The sequence below is a fragment of the Rhea pennata genome, chromosome 12, assembly GCF_028389875.1.
Source record: "Rhea pennata isolate bPtePen1 chromosome 12, bPtePen1.pri, whole genome shotgun sequence".
Classification (NCBI taxonomy): domain Eukaryota; kingdom Metazoa; phylum Chordata; class Aves; order Rheiformes; family Rheidae; genus Rhea; species Rhea pennata.
The window spans coordinates 8,203,442-8,220,481 of NC_084674.1; the positions used below are offsets into that span (position 1 = coordinate 8,203,442).

The 17,040-nt window shown below is 47.6% G+C and overlaps 1 protein-coding gene across 5 annotated transcripts in view; it reads left to right on the forward strand.

Annotated features, from left to right (window-relative positions):
- Window positions 1–17,040, forward strand: part of ADAMTS9 (ADAM metallopeptidase with thrombospondin type 1 motif 9) — an 80,349-nt gene that overhangs the window by 26,217 nt on the left and 37,092 nt on the right. For all 5 annotated transcript variants that reach the window (XR_009959685.1, XM_062585671.1, XM_062585673.1 and 2 more), the window contains 11 exons: window positions 1,740–1,885; window positions 7,304–7,485; window positions 7,588–7,724; window positions 8,738–8,855; window positions 9,120–9,215; window positions 12,031–12,197; window positions 12,308–12,437; window positions 13,016–13,142; window positions 13,719–13,929; window positions 14,730–14,894; window positions 16,107–16,271. Coding sequence is in view for 4 of the 5 variants with exons in the window: in XM_062585671.1 (XP_062441655.1) it covers window positions 1,740–1,885; window positions 7,304–7,485; window positions 7,588–7,724; window positions 8,738–8,855; window positions 9,120–9,215; window positions 12,031–12,197; window positions 12,308–12,437; window positions 13,016–13,142; window positions 13,719–13,929; window positions 14,730–14,894; window positions 16,107–16,271 (1,644 nt within the window). In the remaining variant the exon portion in view is untranslated. The remainder of the gene's footprint in view (window positions 1–1,739; window positions 1,886–7,303; window positions 7,486–7,587; window positions 7,725–8,737; window positions 8,856–9,119; window positions 9,216–12,030; window positions 12,198–12,307; window positions 12,438–13,015; window positions 13,143–13,718; window positions 13,930–14,729; window positions 14,895–16,106; window positions 16,272–17,040) is intronic.

Here is a 17,040-nt window from a genome sequence, read left to right on the forward strand (position 1 = left end):
TCAAGTATGTTGCAGAGTCATTGTCATACAAGACCCCGGTGGCAACTTGATTTTGGTCTGTTTTCCCTGATAGCTTGATGTAACCTTGTTCTGGTCTCGGTGGAAAGACTTGTTTCCTCTCCCCTCCTGTTAGAGCAAGAAAATATATCTCTGCTGCTTCACCCATTCTGCCTGGTTTGGCTGTAGCCATCAGTGGATGCACAGTTAGGAGAGTAGCAGCCAGACGGTAGACACCATGAGGTCTCATTAGCCTGATTTTCCCAGGAAACAGAGCAAACAATGCTTTTCCTCAAACTATTCCCTTAGATTTTTATAGGGTTGGGTTTTGTTTTGTTTTTGTTTTTGTTTTTGTTTTGAAGATCTGTCCTACACATTTGTCAGTTTGGAAGCCCCTTTGAGTCTGTCTGTGAAGTAAAGAAGAAGAGAACATGGCAGATCAGTAAAATAGACCCATCACCGTAAAGATCATTGGGTATTTTCCTACCTGAACAGCACCTGATGCAGTAAAATATTGCAAGAGAATATTTCAATGATGAATCTACATTTTTTTTTCTTACGTCCCTAAATTTCTTGTAATTTCTGAGCAATCAGCAATGTTTGGGTTTCATATAATTGCAGAGATTTAGGCATCTGCCAGCAAATAAGCAGGTCTCCAGGTTTAAATCTGCTTTAGCAAGCACTTTTCAGTGAGAGGGAAACCCCTTTGGGGATCTGGTGGGATTTTTCCGTCAATTCTGGTGAGGCCAGGATGTGACTCTCCCCTAGGTCAGGCCTGTCCAGAGAAGTCTGTGTAGTCGTACAACAAGTACACCCAGAAGAGACATAATTTATATGATAAAAATAGGGGGAGAGGGAGGGTGCCAAAATAGTTTAAACCAGTTTTCCAAACAGAATAGACAAGAGTTATAACTGGAAAATACAAGTGTAGACTAGGCCTTGGCAGGTCCCGTGTTATGGCTGAGTGAAAAAAAATACTTTGGAGTGAGGAATTCATTGTTTTTTATTTGTGCTTTCGATTTGAAACTTTTTTTTTTCCTTTCCCTCTTCTCTTCTGGGGTTTTGTACAGCTGTGGAGAGGTTTGAGTTTGTTCCTCTTGTTTGCTAATACACGTCCCTATCGTCTGTCTCCTGTTAGGACACTCTGTGGCTCCTGCTGCTCTCCAGGAAATCAGATAAGCAGCTTTTCCCAAAGCTGGTGCTGCGAGCATTGCTGCACTGGTCGGCATCAGCAAACGGGGAGCATTTGCTAGTTGTTGTTGTCCTCAATCTTCTTCCCATAAATCACGCCTCTGGACTCTGCTGCTTGCCTTCTCTTCTCCATTTAAGGGTTCAAAAGATTGAGACTGCTTGTTTATCTTCCTTGCAGGGAAAGAAAACGCAAGGTGGCCTGGTCCCGTGGCTACTGAAATAACTGGGGCCTCAATTTGGGGAAAAAAAACCCTATTACGTGTTTGACCCTAGAGCTGAGCACGGATTCAGAGTGCCATCCTTAGTCCCCTCCCTGGAAGTTTACTCTGCTACAATTTTGGCTTTTTTAAAAAAAAAAAATACCTCGCAGGTTTTTATACAAATAAAATTTGGGCAGCCAAGAGTGAAAATGTTCTTTTTTTTCGTTTGGGAAATCGTTGTTGCATTTTGAGCAGGGTATTTGAGAAAAAGCAAGCAAATGACTCTTGGCATCAGGGTGATGGCTAATGAAGAAGTAATGCGAACGCCCCCGTTCCCGTCTCTCCCCGCAGCACTGCCGGTTCGGGATGTGCGTCCCCAAGGAGCGGGAGGCACCGGTGCTGGACGGCGCCTGGGGCACCTGGAGCCCTTTCGGCACCTGCTCGAGAACCTGCGGCGGGGGCATAAAGACGGCGATACGGGAGTGCAACAGGCCCGAGTAAGTGCGGCTATGGGGCAACTCGCGGCACGGGCCTGGGACGGGATGGGGAGAAGCAGCCTGCTGGCTCCAGCAGGCTGAAATCCCGTTTTCTTGGTTAGCAGGCCAAGATTTGGATTGGAAAGGTGCTGGAGGGAGAGGGGAGGGAGCATGGGAGGGAGCTGGGCCACGTATTTATCTGTTTTCCTCAAGCGAGGTGTGCGTGTCCACGTGCAGAAGTAGCTCTGCAGCCGAAGCCTCCAGATGCTGCTGGTGAAATGTATTCCCATCTTCCATAGCTGCGTCTACTTGGACTGGTAGCTTCTGTGCTAGAAAAATCACCTTTCTCCTCAAGGCGAGCCAAGGGATTTTCAATACCGTCTTCTCTTACAGCTTGTGTTTTGTATCTTAGCGTTTTGCTGTGGCTGGGTTTTTCAGGAGCTTCAACACCAAACTCCCGTTGCGATCCCCTGTGCTTATCATCACTAGCATTTACTTTCCAAGCCCTCTTTTGGGAGCAGAGCAGCTGGCACAGCCTCTTCTCATATCCCTCCTGAAGTCTCCACAGGGGCTCATCTGTCATAGCATGACCAAAAAAGGTTTTCACCAACTTTGTTGGGTTTTGCCCCAGTAATTTGACGTCATGGCGTAGGCTCCCACCATCGACGTTCCCATTACCAGGGTGCTGCAGAGACGTTACGAGTGAGCGAGACAGGAATAAAACGCGATGGAAAGCCACCACTACGTGCTCTCTCGCTTCTCAAAGCACTTCAAAAACACCCAGAGTAGACCTACTCTCTGTTTTGCTGCCTTTCATCAAGTGGGAGAAACCTCGAGTAAGGTCTGAAATAATTTCATTTGGCCTCTTATATTCAAAAAGGGGTTTGCTCTTTCCAAGCTTTCCTTTGCACAGGGATCTAGGGTGGTATTTTGCATGCCAATGAAATATTACCTCAATCCAGCATGTAAAATGAACGTCCTCTCCCCCCGCAATGGGCTGAAAATAAGACTGCAGCTCCTGCCTCCATCTGTAATGTGCTCTGACACCTACATGGATGAGTACTTTGCAGGACTGTAGGAAGCTGTAAGCCTCTGAAATGGAAACAGACTGTGTTTTGACACACACTTAAGGAATGTATTAGCTGACCAGACCAGACCCTTCCCACCAGGATTGCCCCCTCGGGAATCGCGGGCAGGATGGTACGGACAAAGCCGGCGGCCGCGGCACGTCACGTGCGGTGCCGGGGGGCAAGCCCTGTTCCTCAAAGCAAGGCATAGCTGCAGTGTTGTGGGGGAGAAAGCATGTTTCATACCACGTCAACACCCGGAGCCCTGCGTTTGAGGGTGGATTTGGGCTTTTCTGCAGACCCCCAGAGCATTAAGCACATGCACGTGAACACGAGCAGTTACGTGTACGTGAGCTCACATGCCCCGCAGTCACCCCTCTGGGGGCTTTTCACTCACCCTATAGCAGAGCTCCTGCTGCTGGGGTTTCTGTGCCTGAGCAGGTACCAGGTGTGTCCAAAAACAGTGCTTCGTGCCCGCACCTAGCTCTCCTGGCCCACTGTGAGAGCAATGATGCCTTGGGGGTCTGCAATGAAATTACCTAAGGTTAGTATTCGCATGTGATGCGTGTGAATGCGTTACACATATATTTAAGACCTGTTGATACAGAGTAAAAATAAGCGCCCGATATTCCCCAGGGCTGTTGGACGTGTCCTATGAGTTTTGTCCTGCTGAGAGGCATCCAGCAAAGCGTGCGTGTGCAGGAATGTGTAAGGAGAATATTGTTAGATTGAAAGCAAGAGTCTATACTGGCCTTTGCTTAATAAAACAGATGATTTAGGTGTAAGGGGAATTGGGATGGAGCAAGAAGGTTTCTGTGCGTGCATTGCTTCCTCTTCCATCTCTGACGTACGTGGTTGATGGTTATTCATAAAACCTTAGATGTTGCTGAAGGATCTAGTATTTCTTCATGACACTGAAAATTGATGTTATATGAGACTGACTTATTTTTCAGGGTTAGCTCTATTCTGTTTACCCAGGCTCAGTGAAAAGCAATACTGAATCATTAAGGATTTAAGAATGCCCTAAAATTGTCAGAGTGGTTTGGGGCTCTTCTGAAATGTCAGAAATGGTGTGATCAAGGCCTGAGCGCTGGTTACAGAGAGATTTACTGCCGCAGTTATGAATCTGACAGTTTGAAACAAGATGGCAAGTTTCAGCATCCTTCGGTTTATGGCAAGCCAATGTGGTCAATGTGATATCTCAATCTCATGGGTCAGGTCAAGGAAAAAGGCTAGTTGCTTGGGGTCTTCAGATTTTATTAGATGCACCCTTTGAAAAAAAGGTGCACTGCGTGTTGTTCTTAATTATAGTTAAAAGGAGATTTGTTTTTTTTATATTGACAGATTTATATCAGAAGCAATGTAGTTACCATCAAAATGTCATAACTGCCATTTTTTTTTCTTTAAGAAGTGCCTTGTTGGAGGTTTGCGTATTTAGAGTCTCTGTCAAACTGCAGCAGCACTATGGAAGTATGAATGTTTTCAAAATGGAATTGATGAATCCTGTTAGATCCCAGATGAATTGATGCAGGTTCCCAGAGACTTGGGGTGTTCTTCCGTGACCGAGAACTGCTGCAGCTTGAAAGCGCATCTTCCCCGCCTGGGAACAGGCTGCGAGGAACCACTTGCTGCTGGTGCCCTGAAAGGTGCCCTTGGAAATCACAGCCCTGCCACCGGGGAAAGGAGGAATAACTCCCTGCAAATGTGCCCAGGAAGGGTCTGTGCAGGCTGTTGCAATGGGTTAGCTCCAGAGTGATTCCAAGCATATTCAGTTAAATTAGTGGAAAAAGCTGTTTGCCAAAGCAAGGTGGAGAACAGACCAAGTAGGTTTAGATTCACTCAGTTAGGAGTCAGTGTGAAGTGATTTGAAGTCAGTCTGATTCATACTGGAATTTGCACCGTTGGTGGTGTGGCTGGTGTCTTTTTCTTTTTTCTTTCTTTTTTTTAAATCACTGTTACTTGTTTCTTTCCAAGCATCATCTCTCTCCGTAGGTGATGCCAGTTTAGTGTCCATATGGCGTCCAAGAGCTGCCCTTGGAGCAGGTAAAGCTGATGTGACCGCTTGTTGCTCGGGGCTGCACCTAAAGGCAAAGTTCACCCGTGGGTGTTTCAGATGAGACTGAGGGATTTGCACCGCGACAGCTTGCGTGTCGGCTAGGGCAGGGGAAATACTGCAGGTAGCTGGTGGTGCTCTGCATCTCGTCTGAGCTGCAGGAGACAAGTCCATCCGCCAAATGCAGGAGATGTGCCGGCAGGCTGGGGGAGGTCCACCTCACTTCCCCAGTAAGCCTTTGGCAAGTAGGGGCCCCTCTTTGTGCCTCTTCTTCCCCGGTTATTTCCCAGGAATTGTGAAACTTCAGTCACAAGTAACTTTAAAACGCAAGAGAGAGGAATCGTGACTTAGGGGAGGAAAGGTGCTGCTGTACCGGCTGGGCAGTTGATGTGTCCGTGTTTTAGAGATGCTGAAAAACCATGGGCTGCTCTAGGGGCTAGTTACTTTGCTATGTGTAGAGACCTTCATGCGTGTGCACGGGTTTTCCATTTGCATTATGTTAAGGAAGCCCCAGCTGTATATGATATGAAGAGCTTGTGGGCACCTCCATCTTATTTTTGCCTTTTGGATATTATTTAATTTAAACTGTAGTATTTTTCTCCTGTAGCGTGAGGGAATAACAAAGCTGCTTGGTTGGTACTGGAGTTGTTACTGCCATTATTGTGGTAGCTTGCAGTAGCCCCACCAGCCCCCAGAGACCATTTATCCTGTAAGCCGTGAACGGTCAGAACAAAAAGCTCGTGCAAGGTGCTTGTCCCTGCTCTGCTGCCTCTCCTCTCCCCGTCTCGCTCCACTGGAGGTGACCTCCTCCTGCATCGCCCAGCTTTGCTGCTCAAAGGCCGGCTTTGCGCTCCATGTTATTAGCTCATCCTCCTTCTTCCAAGTCCTCCTGCAGATTTATGGAGGGGGCTCATGCATTTGCAATTTCAGGAGCGAGCAGCGGCAGCAGTGTTTTTTATTGGCAGATTTAAAGCATAGTGCATGATGGTTTTTGTTTTATGATGACGGACCTGCAGAAAGCTGTGTGTAGAGATGGACGTACAAAATCTTACCAAGTCCCTAGCAGAAATGTCCTTTGAGCAGCCAGCAGGTAGGCTAGCTTGTGTCCCAAGGGTGCTTTTCTAGCAGCATAACCACATCTGAAAATGAGCATCCATGAGGGAAGTGCCGTCCACCCGGATCCTCTTGTATCCTCCCAAGCGCTGCTTGCTCCCACACCGTTGCTGACGGCAACGGGAGCTCCTCGCTTGTCTCCAACAGGATAGGGAGAGAGGTTTTTTCAGTCCCCAGAGTAAGCTATTGGCTGGCAACAGCTTTGTCTACACGCAAGGATAAAAAGCATAGTTTTATGGCTAGAGACTTGAATCTGGGAGTTGGCAAATTTAAAGTGGTGATTTTTCCTAGGCTTATCCACTGGCTTTTATGTGGCCTGTATCATATCGCTTTGCCCAGCTGATAGTACTCCTCTTCTGTGAAATGAGCATGAGGTTTCTTGAACAGTTCTTTGTGAAGCAAGTGAAGAGATTCTTTGTGAAACAAGTGAAGATAAAGTTACTTAAGTGTCTAGCTCTACCTTTGCTATCCTTTGGGGCTGTAAATCCCTAAGGACGAAATGCAGGGACTCAGCCCTGCAAGGAAGCCCGTTCTCCTTTCTGGTGTACTATTTGGCTATTTGCATCCCAGATGATCACATGCAAGCTCCTGGCCACCAAATCAGTAGGACCAGTGGGAGTCATGGGGGTCAGTCTCCCCCCTTATGTCATCCCTCAGTGTGAAACTGCATCCCTGCCTGAGGAGAAAGATGTTACTGCTTCTCTCTACTGCTGCATTCATCAGGGAGTAAATACTCCCTTTTTCCCCGTGTTTGTTTTCTCCCTTCTTAGGGTTACTGATATAGTTTTTCCGTAAAACATCTACCTGCACAGTCTTTTTAACTGGAAATTCTTTAAAGACATGCACAGGCAAGGATAGGTCCTTCAAAACAGCGTTGCAAATAACTATGCTGAAGAAGTTGCGAGACTAGAATTGTGGTTTGTGTCCAGCCTGATACCAAGGTCACCCAGGCCCATGGGAAAATGAACCGGCAGGGCCTGCTCTGTACCAACACAGTCAGTAGATGACGGTGCCTACCCTGACTTCCATGCGGTGCCAAAGCCCACATGGAAGAGCCTGGTGGAGATGGAGACCAGAGGTAGAGGTCTGGAGACCGACTCCATCCAAGGAAAGAGGCTGAACAGATATGGGAGGGTTAGAAAATGCTGTCTGGTAAATACACACTCAAGGTTTGTACAGCCTGCTTCTATTTCTTTGTTTCTGCAGGCCTAAAAATGGTGGGAAGTACTGCGTGGGTCGCCGAATGAAATTCAAATCATGTAACACCGAACCATGCTCGAAGCTGAAGAAGGACTTCCGAGATGAGCAGTGTGCCGACTTCGACGGGAAGCATTTTAACATCAACGGGCTGCCCACAAACGTGCGCTGGGTCCCCAAATACAGCGGAAGTAAGGGAACGAGGGAATTCAGTTCCCACCCTTTGAATTGCTGCACCAAGGTGATGGCGTAGCAGTAACACGGTTCTGCTTTTCCTCTTTCCCTGCCCCCAGTCCTGATGAAGGATCGGTGCAAGCTGTTCTGCCGAGTGGCAGGAAACACGGCCTATTACCAGCTCCGGGACCGCGTCATCGACGGGACTCCCTGCGGCCCCGACACGAACGACATCTGCGTGCAGGGGCTTTGCCGGGTAACTGCTTTCCCCCCTCTTTAAGGAGGGTGAAATGGGTGAAAACTGCAATTGGTTTTGCAAAGTAGAGATCGCATTTGTGCCCTTTGCTCCATCCCGGTATTTGTGTGGCCTCTGTACGGGGGGGCTGACCGACAAAGTCCCTAGGTGAGCCCCAAGCGTTTTGAAGCTCTCAGCCATCCCTGGACTTTTGGAAGAGCCTGGCATGGAGGATTTTTGTAAATCTGCCCTTCACCATTGCAGGCTGAGGAAATCTGAGCCCAAATCCAAATGATGGCTCTTTCTTTGGTCTGCTCTGGGTGTTTCTGGTCTGACCCCAGAAGATTTTATTTTTCCATTTGCAATTATTTTTCATGCCTTTTCTCTGTGGGAACTTCAGCAAGACGTTTGTTCTAGCTAAGGGCCCCTTCCCCATTCCCAGGCTGGCAGCACTGTCGGACTCCGTTGCCCCTTGCAAAGCAGATGCGGAAGCTCTCCATCTCCTTGAAGTGCAGGAGAAAGACTGCTGCTCTTGAGGATACATCTGTGTGCAGAGAGTAAAGAGTAGGATAACAGCATGCACACAGATAATAGTGTCACTTGGGTCATGCACCATAGACTGGTGCTGAGCAATGCTGGTAGCTGGCAGTAGAGCCCTGCCTGGTAATATCCATAGCCAGCTTTCAAAGACAAAATGTGGGAAAGGAGATGGTTCCATTTCATGAGCAAATATGGTATCCAGGAAGCAGATAACAACAAACTGCTTTGGGACAAAATCTCAGGCAGCCTTAAGGCATTGCCTGGTGCAAACTGCCATTCTGATTCTTGCTTTGTAAAACAAAAAAAGCCTTTTGTTTAAAAATGGTGTGGGATGGCCACACTGTATATCCGCGAAAAAAATGTGGGGAAGCAAAACGATTTGTCTCATAGCAGCATTTTTCACACACATCTTTTGTGTGGCTTAATTTGGAGATTTCTAAATGCTGTTCTAGTCTGTATTTGCTTGATCTAGCTTTTCACTTTTTCTCTTAAAGCAAGCTGGATGTGATCATGTGCTGAATTCAAAAGCAAGAAGAGACAAATGTGGCGTTTGTGGTGGGGATAATTCTTCATGCAAAACTATTGCAGGCACATTTAACACGGTGCATTATGGTAAGAATCTGTTACTAAAAACTTTATAGAGAAAAATGCAGGTCTATAAAATCCGTTACCACACTTAATCTGCAAAAACACTGATGTAAAATGCAAAATCCTTCTAGCTATAGCATATTCCTTTTTATAACTATTTATGCTATCCCTAAGTGAAAAGTACTGGCTTGTGTAATGTGAGGTAATTTCCTTCATTTCACGTACCCCCATAAAAAGCAAATGAAATGTCTGTGTAATAGCCTTGACTTTCTGTTAAATCTTTTCTAGGCTATAACGTTGTGGTCCGCATCCCAGCTGGTGCAACAAACATTGATGTGCGTCAGCACAGTTACTCAGGGAAACCAGAGGATGACAACTACCTGGGTAAGTGGCGGTGCTTGGTTCGGTCCCGATTCGTGCGTTGTTTTCTGGTTGTGCTGGTGTTTCTGCTGGTTGTTCTCCGCTGAGGAAGATGAAGAGCTCATATAAGGAGACGTTTTCTTAATGAAAATGCTTCTCATGTGCCCTACAAACATAATGAGCCGCATCTTGCTCCATCTCTTTGTGCGTGTCGGGCTAATAGGGCGGCTGTCCTTGATCCAGAGCTCGAGAGGCTCACAGATTATAAGAAATATCCCCTTAGGGTGTCTCTGGAGCTAGGAAGGATTATCGAACCCATTCTGTGGTGGGAGCTGAGCACAGGGCTGGGAACCAACCAGACTTCTGAGTTCCCTGGGAATCTCCTAATCACAGACTAATGCGTCTCTGTTGTCACCGTCCCCTGGCTGGAGAATAAATGTGCTATACCTAGAAAGACATGTATGTACAAACAAATTCAAAGAGGAGTTATTTTCTAATCCATTGAGAATAGTACTTCTGATTTCACTTAGACTAAGCTCTTCTTGTCTCTGCCAAACAGTGACATGTAATTATAAAGAAATACCCTGCACCAAAGAAGTTGTTTTAGTTTAAACCTAATGATAACTTGACCTTATTCATCGTACATTCATAATCACTGATTAATTGGTGGGTATGTCTTCAGAGACGTATGAAAATGTGCTTGCAATACAATGTAAAATCACTCTGCTGCATGCATATATGCTTTTAGCATGGTCAAGCTTTTTTTCCACCATACTGAGCAGCAACTTATTCTGCAGCGAGTTCTGTGAGGGGCAGACAGCAAAGATAATACAACTGCATTTTACAATTAGTTTTATACCTGCCTGTCAAACCTTGAGTGCTCAGTCTGTTCTGGCCGTTTGCAGAGCAGCAAACAGGGCTGTGGCCCCTTGGAGTCCGCAGGAGATGGCTGCTGTCTTGGCTCTGTTTCTCTCCTTTCGTGCACCCCTCGCCTGGCACCATCAGCTGCGCTCCTGGTGTCAGGGTCCCTTATTCAGACCTCTGAGCAAGGCACTTCATCTCATTCTGCAAAGACAGCTCGTCAAAACAGCATTGCTACTGCTCTTTGGCAGTTTCACAGGTACCTTGGAAAACGAGCATGCAGAGGGGAGTGCATCTGCTCTGAGTGGGGAGCGATTTGTGCTGTGCAGTGCAGGCCGGCCAGCACGGGCAGGGGAAAGAGCTGTCCCCAAAACCAGACAGATACAACTGAAATGGGCAGCAATTTTCCTGAGCTGTTGAGCCTTCTTCTGAAATGTGGAGTGCAGGAGACTGTAGCTCACCAGAAAGAAGCGATGGGCAGTGGTGGCAGGCACTCTGCAAGGTGGTCCACAGGCAGACCCACCAATCAGGCACAAATCTGAGAGGGTCCCTGCTTGTCCTTCTGATACCCGGATTGAGGTTGTGCGAGGTTTTCTGTCCTTGCCTGCATGCAGGCCGTTCATTTCCAGCCAGGTTGTGTCATTCTTATGTGTTAAGGTGAGACAAGGGCAGGGCGACTGCACACACATCAGTACCATGAAGACCATACCAAGGTGTGATGGTTTTCCATCCTGGGGGAGAGCGGTATGCTCCATTATTAGGTTTTCCTAGAAAAAACAGTCTTTCTTCTCCACGCAGTACCTATCTAGACTGGTCCCCCCAGAAGAAGCCTCAGAGAACTTCTCAGCTCTTCTTGGAGGGCCTTTAATCTTCTTGGGAAGCAGTGAAGTCAAATCTTCTTTAATGTTACTTTAATATTGCTGGGAAAGCACCTCTTTGTGTTAGGCCCGAATGAAAGCAAACGAGAAGTGTGCATGTGTTCACTTATTTTGCAGCTCACTGAGTGGGAAATCTTGGGCCCTTAAAACCGTGAACCTTGTAGCTGCTTAACAATTTAGGAGGAATTTGATGTTGTCATCAAGTCCAAGACACATCCCTATTCTAGGAAGATCCAGTAAATGGAAAGGAGTCCTTTAGCGTGTTTTAGTACTGCCGAACGGCATTAAAGCCTCCAAAGTACAGAATTTGGCTGAGTATGGGGCCTCCTTCGTGATTTTTTTTTTCTCCATCTATACGCATTTGCTACCAAGCAGGGTTTTGCTTCATTATCTCTCCTCATTCTGTGTAAAACCTTCCCTTTGGTGTTTTGGTGTTGAGTTTAGATTTTTCAGTGCAGAGGCTTTGTAGTAATGTAGCTGTGATGGGTGAAATGGTGGGGAAACTAACTTAGGAAATTAGCTACATAATCGCATTAGTGTGAAGTTGTGCAGCAGACAGCTGTTTTCAGGAAACTGTTCCTTTTATAAAGCATTTAGGCTTTAAGCCTTCAGTGCTTCCACATACCTTAGATTTGAAATAATAAAAATATAAGGGAAGGGGGGAGAGATTGAGAGGGAGATACTGACCAAACTCCCTGTAATTATCCACTGGAAAATGGCAGTTTGGGCAATTAGCTTGTGTAGTCATACCCTAAGAGCGCACCTGGAGGCAGTGCGAGAGCCACCCCATCTGCGTGGCGAACAGAAAGATTGGGGCAGAGTGATCGCCCCATTTCGGTTTCTGAAGGCCTTTTGGGTCTCTCTTTGCCCTGGGTTAGGGGTGAACCATTCAGGAACAATTTTCATTTTAACGAGACTCTCGGTTGGTAAAAGGAAGGGAGGTGATGACTGTAAAACCTCCGCTGCTCCCTTTGCATCCTTTCTGTTTGAAGAGTACCAGCAGGTTTTTCCCACTGAACCCAGTGAGAGCGCGTGACCGCTTTATATGTGCGTGTGAGTTAATTCTGCGTCTTTAGTTCTTGTTTTTTGCACTTACGCAGCCTTATCTAACAGTCAAGGAGACTTTATATTAAATGGAGACTTTGTCGTCAGTATGTTTAAAAGGGAAATCAAAGTTGGGAATGCTGTGATCGAATACAGCGGATCGGATAATGCTATTGAAAGGATTAATTCTACAGATCGGATTGAGCAAGAAATAACGCTTCAGGTGAAGTATACGCTGTGCGAGTGGAAAAGCCTGCCGAGCTTCGGGCTGAGAGCGGTAGGCAGCGACGCACTTCGGTTTACCCCGCCTTATCTTTTTTTTCCCCCTCTCAGGTTTTATCGGTGGGCAATTTGTACAACCCTGACGTTCGTTACACGTTTAATATCCCCATCGAGGACAAGCCGCAGCAGTTCTACTGGAACGCGTACGGCCCGTGGCAGCCGTGCAGTAAGCTCTGCCAAGGTGGGCGCTCGGCGGCGCTTTAGAGACGATGTCGCTTTGTCCTGGATCCCTTTGGGGTCTCGACGGTGTTGACAAATACTTCTCCGTTTGCTTTCTTTGAGATTCTCCCATTATGGGCTTGATGGTTCCCCTGGGCCATAGTAGTAGCTTATCTGTGGTGCCCGGTACCAGCTTGCAAGGTGTAGCACTGGTCTGGAGCTTTTGTTTCAAAGCAGGGGATCTTTACAGCCCCCGCGGAGCCAGGTAAGTGCTGCCGTCTGGTGTGCAGACGAGGAAGCTCGAGCACAGCGAAGGCTACGCTGGCGGCTCCCGAGGCCGCGAGCAGGGTTCCCGCTGCTTCCCGCCCGGCTAAATGCACCGCGTCCTCCTTTCGCCCTCGCGCTGCCTCCCTCCGTTCCCCCTTCGTCTGCCTCCGTATTAAACCCCCGCCGCTATTCTGAGTCCTAACCCTGCCCCTGTTCCCCAAAGAGATTTAGAGCATAACTGGCCCTCAAACGCTACTGCAGGAGGAGTAAGAGAAATAATGGATTTGACCACTTTTCCACGTGCCTGAAACGATGTGTTTTCCTTCTGCATAGGAGAAAGGAAAAGGAAACCTGTGTGTACGAGAGAGTCGGATCAGCTCACGGTGTCAGATCAAAGATGTGACCGAATTCCCCAGCCTGATCCAATAACTGAGCCTTGTAGCACAGAATGTGAATTAAGGTGCGTTCTACTCCGTCATGTATATATATTGCATTATATATGTATATGCATTACATCATATATATAAAATTTACTCCCCTTTCCTTTCGCTTCTTGCCGTAATTATTCTTCTTAGCAACTTCTGCTGGGTTAAAAAAAATAAATAAAAGGTAAAAATTTCTTCTTTGTCAGCCAAGGGGGAGTGACATCCTCCAGCTGTGTTTTAAGAGAGGCATTTTTCTACATCTTCAGATTTTTCTCGTTGGGCAGAATTAGTGCTAACTATAAGGAATCTCTCGCCTAATGTTGAAAAATGTACCTGTGCAATACAGTGCCTGAAATTCTCCTCCTGGAGAGGAGAACTGGACTTAAGTGCCCAGCTGGGTTGGGGCTGTCCCCAGACAGCTCCCAGCGAGTTTGTCCCCGCTTGCAGTTGGAATTGATGGGACGTCTCCCAAGGAGCCACAAGCCGTTTTCCTTTAGAAAGCGTTACGCTCCAACCGTTTTTCCTTGTTGGGGGGTAAATATGGTAGCATTAAATAGGTCCTGGTTCCGCCTCCCACGGCGGCTGACGGCGTCCGCTCGCACTTCCCTCAGGTGGCACGTGGCGAGGAAGAGCGAGTGCACTGCCCAGTGCGGCCTGGGCTACCGCACCCTGGAGATCTACTGCTCCAAGTACAACCGGCTGGAAGGGAAGACGGAGAAGGTGGACGACCGCTTCTGCAGCAGCCAGCCCAAGCCGAGCACGAGGGAGAAGTGCACGGGAGACTGCAACGTGGGAGGCTGGCGATACTCGGCCTGGACAGAGGTAAGGGACGCTCGGGTCTCCTCCACACGTGTCCTCTCTGAGGACACTCTCAAGTTGCTAAGTCTGTAAACAGCCTGTAAAACTTGGCCACGGTGCTTTCATTGCCTTTTCTTGAGGATGCTAGTCCAAGTCAGCCCCATACTCCTTATTTTCCACTGTGATGAATTTATGCTTTTAACTATCCTGACATTGGTCTTCATCCTGCTAAGCCCACTTGGCCCTCTGCTCCCATACAAGCCAGCCATGCTGTTGGCAGTCTTGGTGTCAGCGAGGATGCGTTGCCGTCAGTAGAGAACCTCTGAAGTGTGTTTTCTTCATATTTTTAGCAGAAAGCTTTTCAATGCCCAAGAATATCCCTAAAGATAAGGGTGCCACCAAGGGAGCAATAAGACTAGGGATTTCCGGAACGAACATGGTGATAGAGGGGAGGCTGGTTAGAGGGAAAACAAATCTCTCAAGTGGAATTAACCTTGCCTAAAACGTGAACACGGCAACAGTCGTTTGAGAGAACTGAAAGGCAACGTGTAAAAGCAGTAAGAGGGTTATAACCTGAAATGAATCTGTGAAACTCGTTGCCACAAGATATTGCTAAGCTTAGTGAGATTGGATTTTTTTAAAGGAGTGTATAAAGTAACAGCCAGTTATTTGAAGTATAAATTGTTCTTCCAGAGGTTATCTGCATTCTCTTCTAAAATAATTCTCTTTGTAGAACCAACTGTAAGATGAGATAAGGAAATAAATGGGCTCTTGGCCTGTGATATGATGGCAGAATGTGTTTACTTGGTTTATCTTCTTTCAAGTGCTCTAAAAGCTGTGGCGGGGGCACACGGCGGCGGCGAGCCATGTGCGTTAACACCTACAACGACGTCCTGGACGACAGTAAATGCAGTCAGCAGGAGAAGCTGACGGTGCAGCGGTGCAGCGACTTCTTGTGCCCGCAGTGGAAAACTGGCGACTGGTCCGAGGTAGGTGTTGCTCACCAGCTAGGACCTGTGGGCTGATGCTTTGAACCCTGAGGCACTGATCCTGCAAAGAAATCCTCTGTTTTCGCACTCATCAGTAAACAGGGTGCACTGGAATTAGTAACATTTTGTTTTCTTTGTACAGCCTGAGGGCTATGCCCCAGGGCACCCACTGCATCTCTCCCTGCTCTTTAGTACTGTCATCTCCTCTGCAGCTAGCTGGAGTCCTGTGCTCCTTCGTAACGCAACAAAAACCAGGTTAATAGACTTTTTTTCCCACGGTAGGGCCAAGGATTTAGGAGAATGTTCTTCAAAAGCTGCCCTTCACCTTTGTGGCCAAATAGCTCTTGTTTTTGTAATTTGCATCCTGTTAGGAAATAATGAAAGAAATTAAGGGGAAATGGGACTGTTAGCTGACTTGTTTCCAGCAAAAATATCTCTATTCTGCTTCTAGCTCCTAAGAGCACGAGCCATTCAGCAGTGGGGGAAGAGGTGCTTGCAGCCTGTGGGAGTTGCAAGATCTTTATCGCATGCTCTCCAGGGGCAGCGAGTTTACTCTATTTTTGCAAGCCTTCGTCACCCTGTTGCACCCTGCTAAAGTCCTGGCAGGTTGTGCTAAGGCTTTTCCCCATGTCCCACAGATATAGCAAGTTGCTAGAAGCTGAAGTAGTCACGAGAAGCCTCGGCATGGAGGAAGGCGCCGCCACACTCTGTCTCTTGGCCATCCCACTTAGCCCTTGCGTTTGCTGTGCTTTTCTCCACTGCCTTTGGCACATCTGAAGAAATGCTAGGGGCATGGTTTGAAAAAGGTTAATGAAAATAGCCGTGAGGCAACGTTACGTGAGAGTACATGGCCCCTGAGCTTCTTGAAGCACCGTTAAACCAGGCTTAGGCCACGATTTAGCCCCTGGTGGGGTGTCCTGAAAATAAAGAGCCGTCACGGTCTCTCTTTGTCCTCGCTATCATTTCCCAGCACGGCTGTTTTCCACGGTCTAGCCCGTGCCGTGGACCAATTCCTGCAAGGCCATCCCTTGCCCAGGGAGAAGGCTCGTGCGTTTCCCAGCGCACGTGGTCGTTACTTAAAGACCCGCCCGGGCACTGGTTTCTGAGCGGCCGCTTGCAGCGGGTCTGTTCGCAGGGCGCTGGGCAGGTGCTCGGCTGGCAGCGCTCGCCGCCTCCGCGGGCACCGCTGAGCTTGTGCTTTGCTCCTCGCAGTGCCTGGTCACCTGCGGGAAGGGCCATAAACATCGCCAGACCTGGTGCCAATTCGGCGAAGATCGGTTAAATGACAGGTTTTGCGATCCCGAAACGAAGCCGGAGTCGGTGCAGAGCTGTCAGCAGCAGGAGTGCGCGTCGTGGCAAGTAGGACCGTGGGGGCAGGTACCGAAAAGCCGCCGTTTTCTCCCCGTTCTGGCGTGGCGTGGGCGGCTGGGGTCGCGCCGTGCTGCCGAGAGGCCTGCCCTAACCATTTCGTCTCGACTCAGTGGCATAACTGTGTTAATTGACTCGCACACAAAAACAACTCTCTGCTCACCCGAGTTCAGCATATGGGCAGCAGTACCGGTACCTGCCCTCTGTGCTAAATTTAATCTGTGTCATACTAAATTGGCTGTGATTTTCAAAAAGAAAAAAAAGGAGGTTTCCAAGGTTACGCTCTTAAATCCATATTTAGGCTCTTAACTACCTGCCCTAGTTTTCACACACAGCTGCTCCCATTGAATAGCTGTTGTTTTTAATGTTTTCCATTTTTTTTTAACATTAAAATACAAATTGCTCATTTCTTCCAGAGTATTCTGGCGTCTTGTTTTCCACAAAGCTGTTAACTGTTGGCTTGAAAAAATGGCAGCAAATCCAGAGCAGTTGTCCCAGCCAGACTTACTGCCCATCAGCAAAATTATTCGTTAGCTAGTTGTGCTACTGTGGGTCTAAGCAGCTGGTTTTAAAGTAAGATATAATGCAGCTTCTACCAAACTGTAATCCACTGTGTTCAGAAGAGTAAATCGTTTAAATGCTCACACCTTTGTACCTGAGTACAAGAAGTGAAGCATGCAAGGCTCTGATAGGAGCAGTGAATTAAAACTTTGACCTAATTTGAAGTTGAAATGCTTGAAGTGGAGAGAAGCCAGAAGGAAGGATGGGTTTTGTTTGC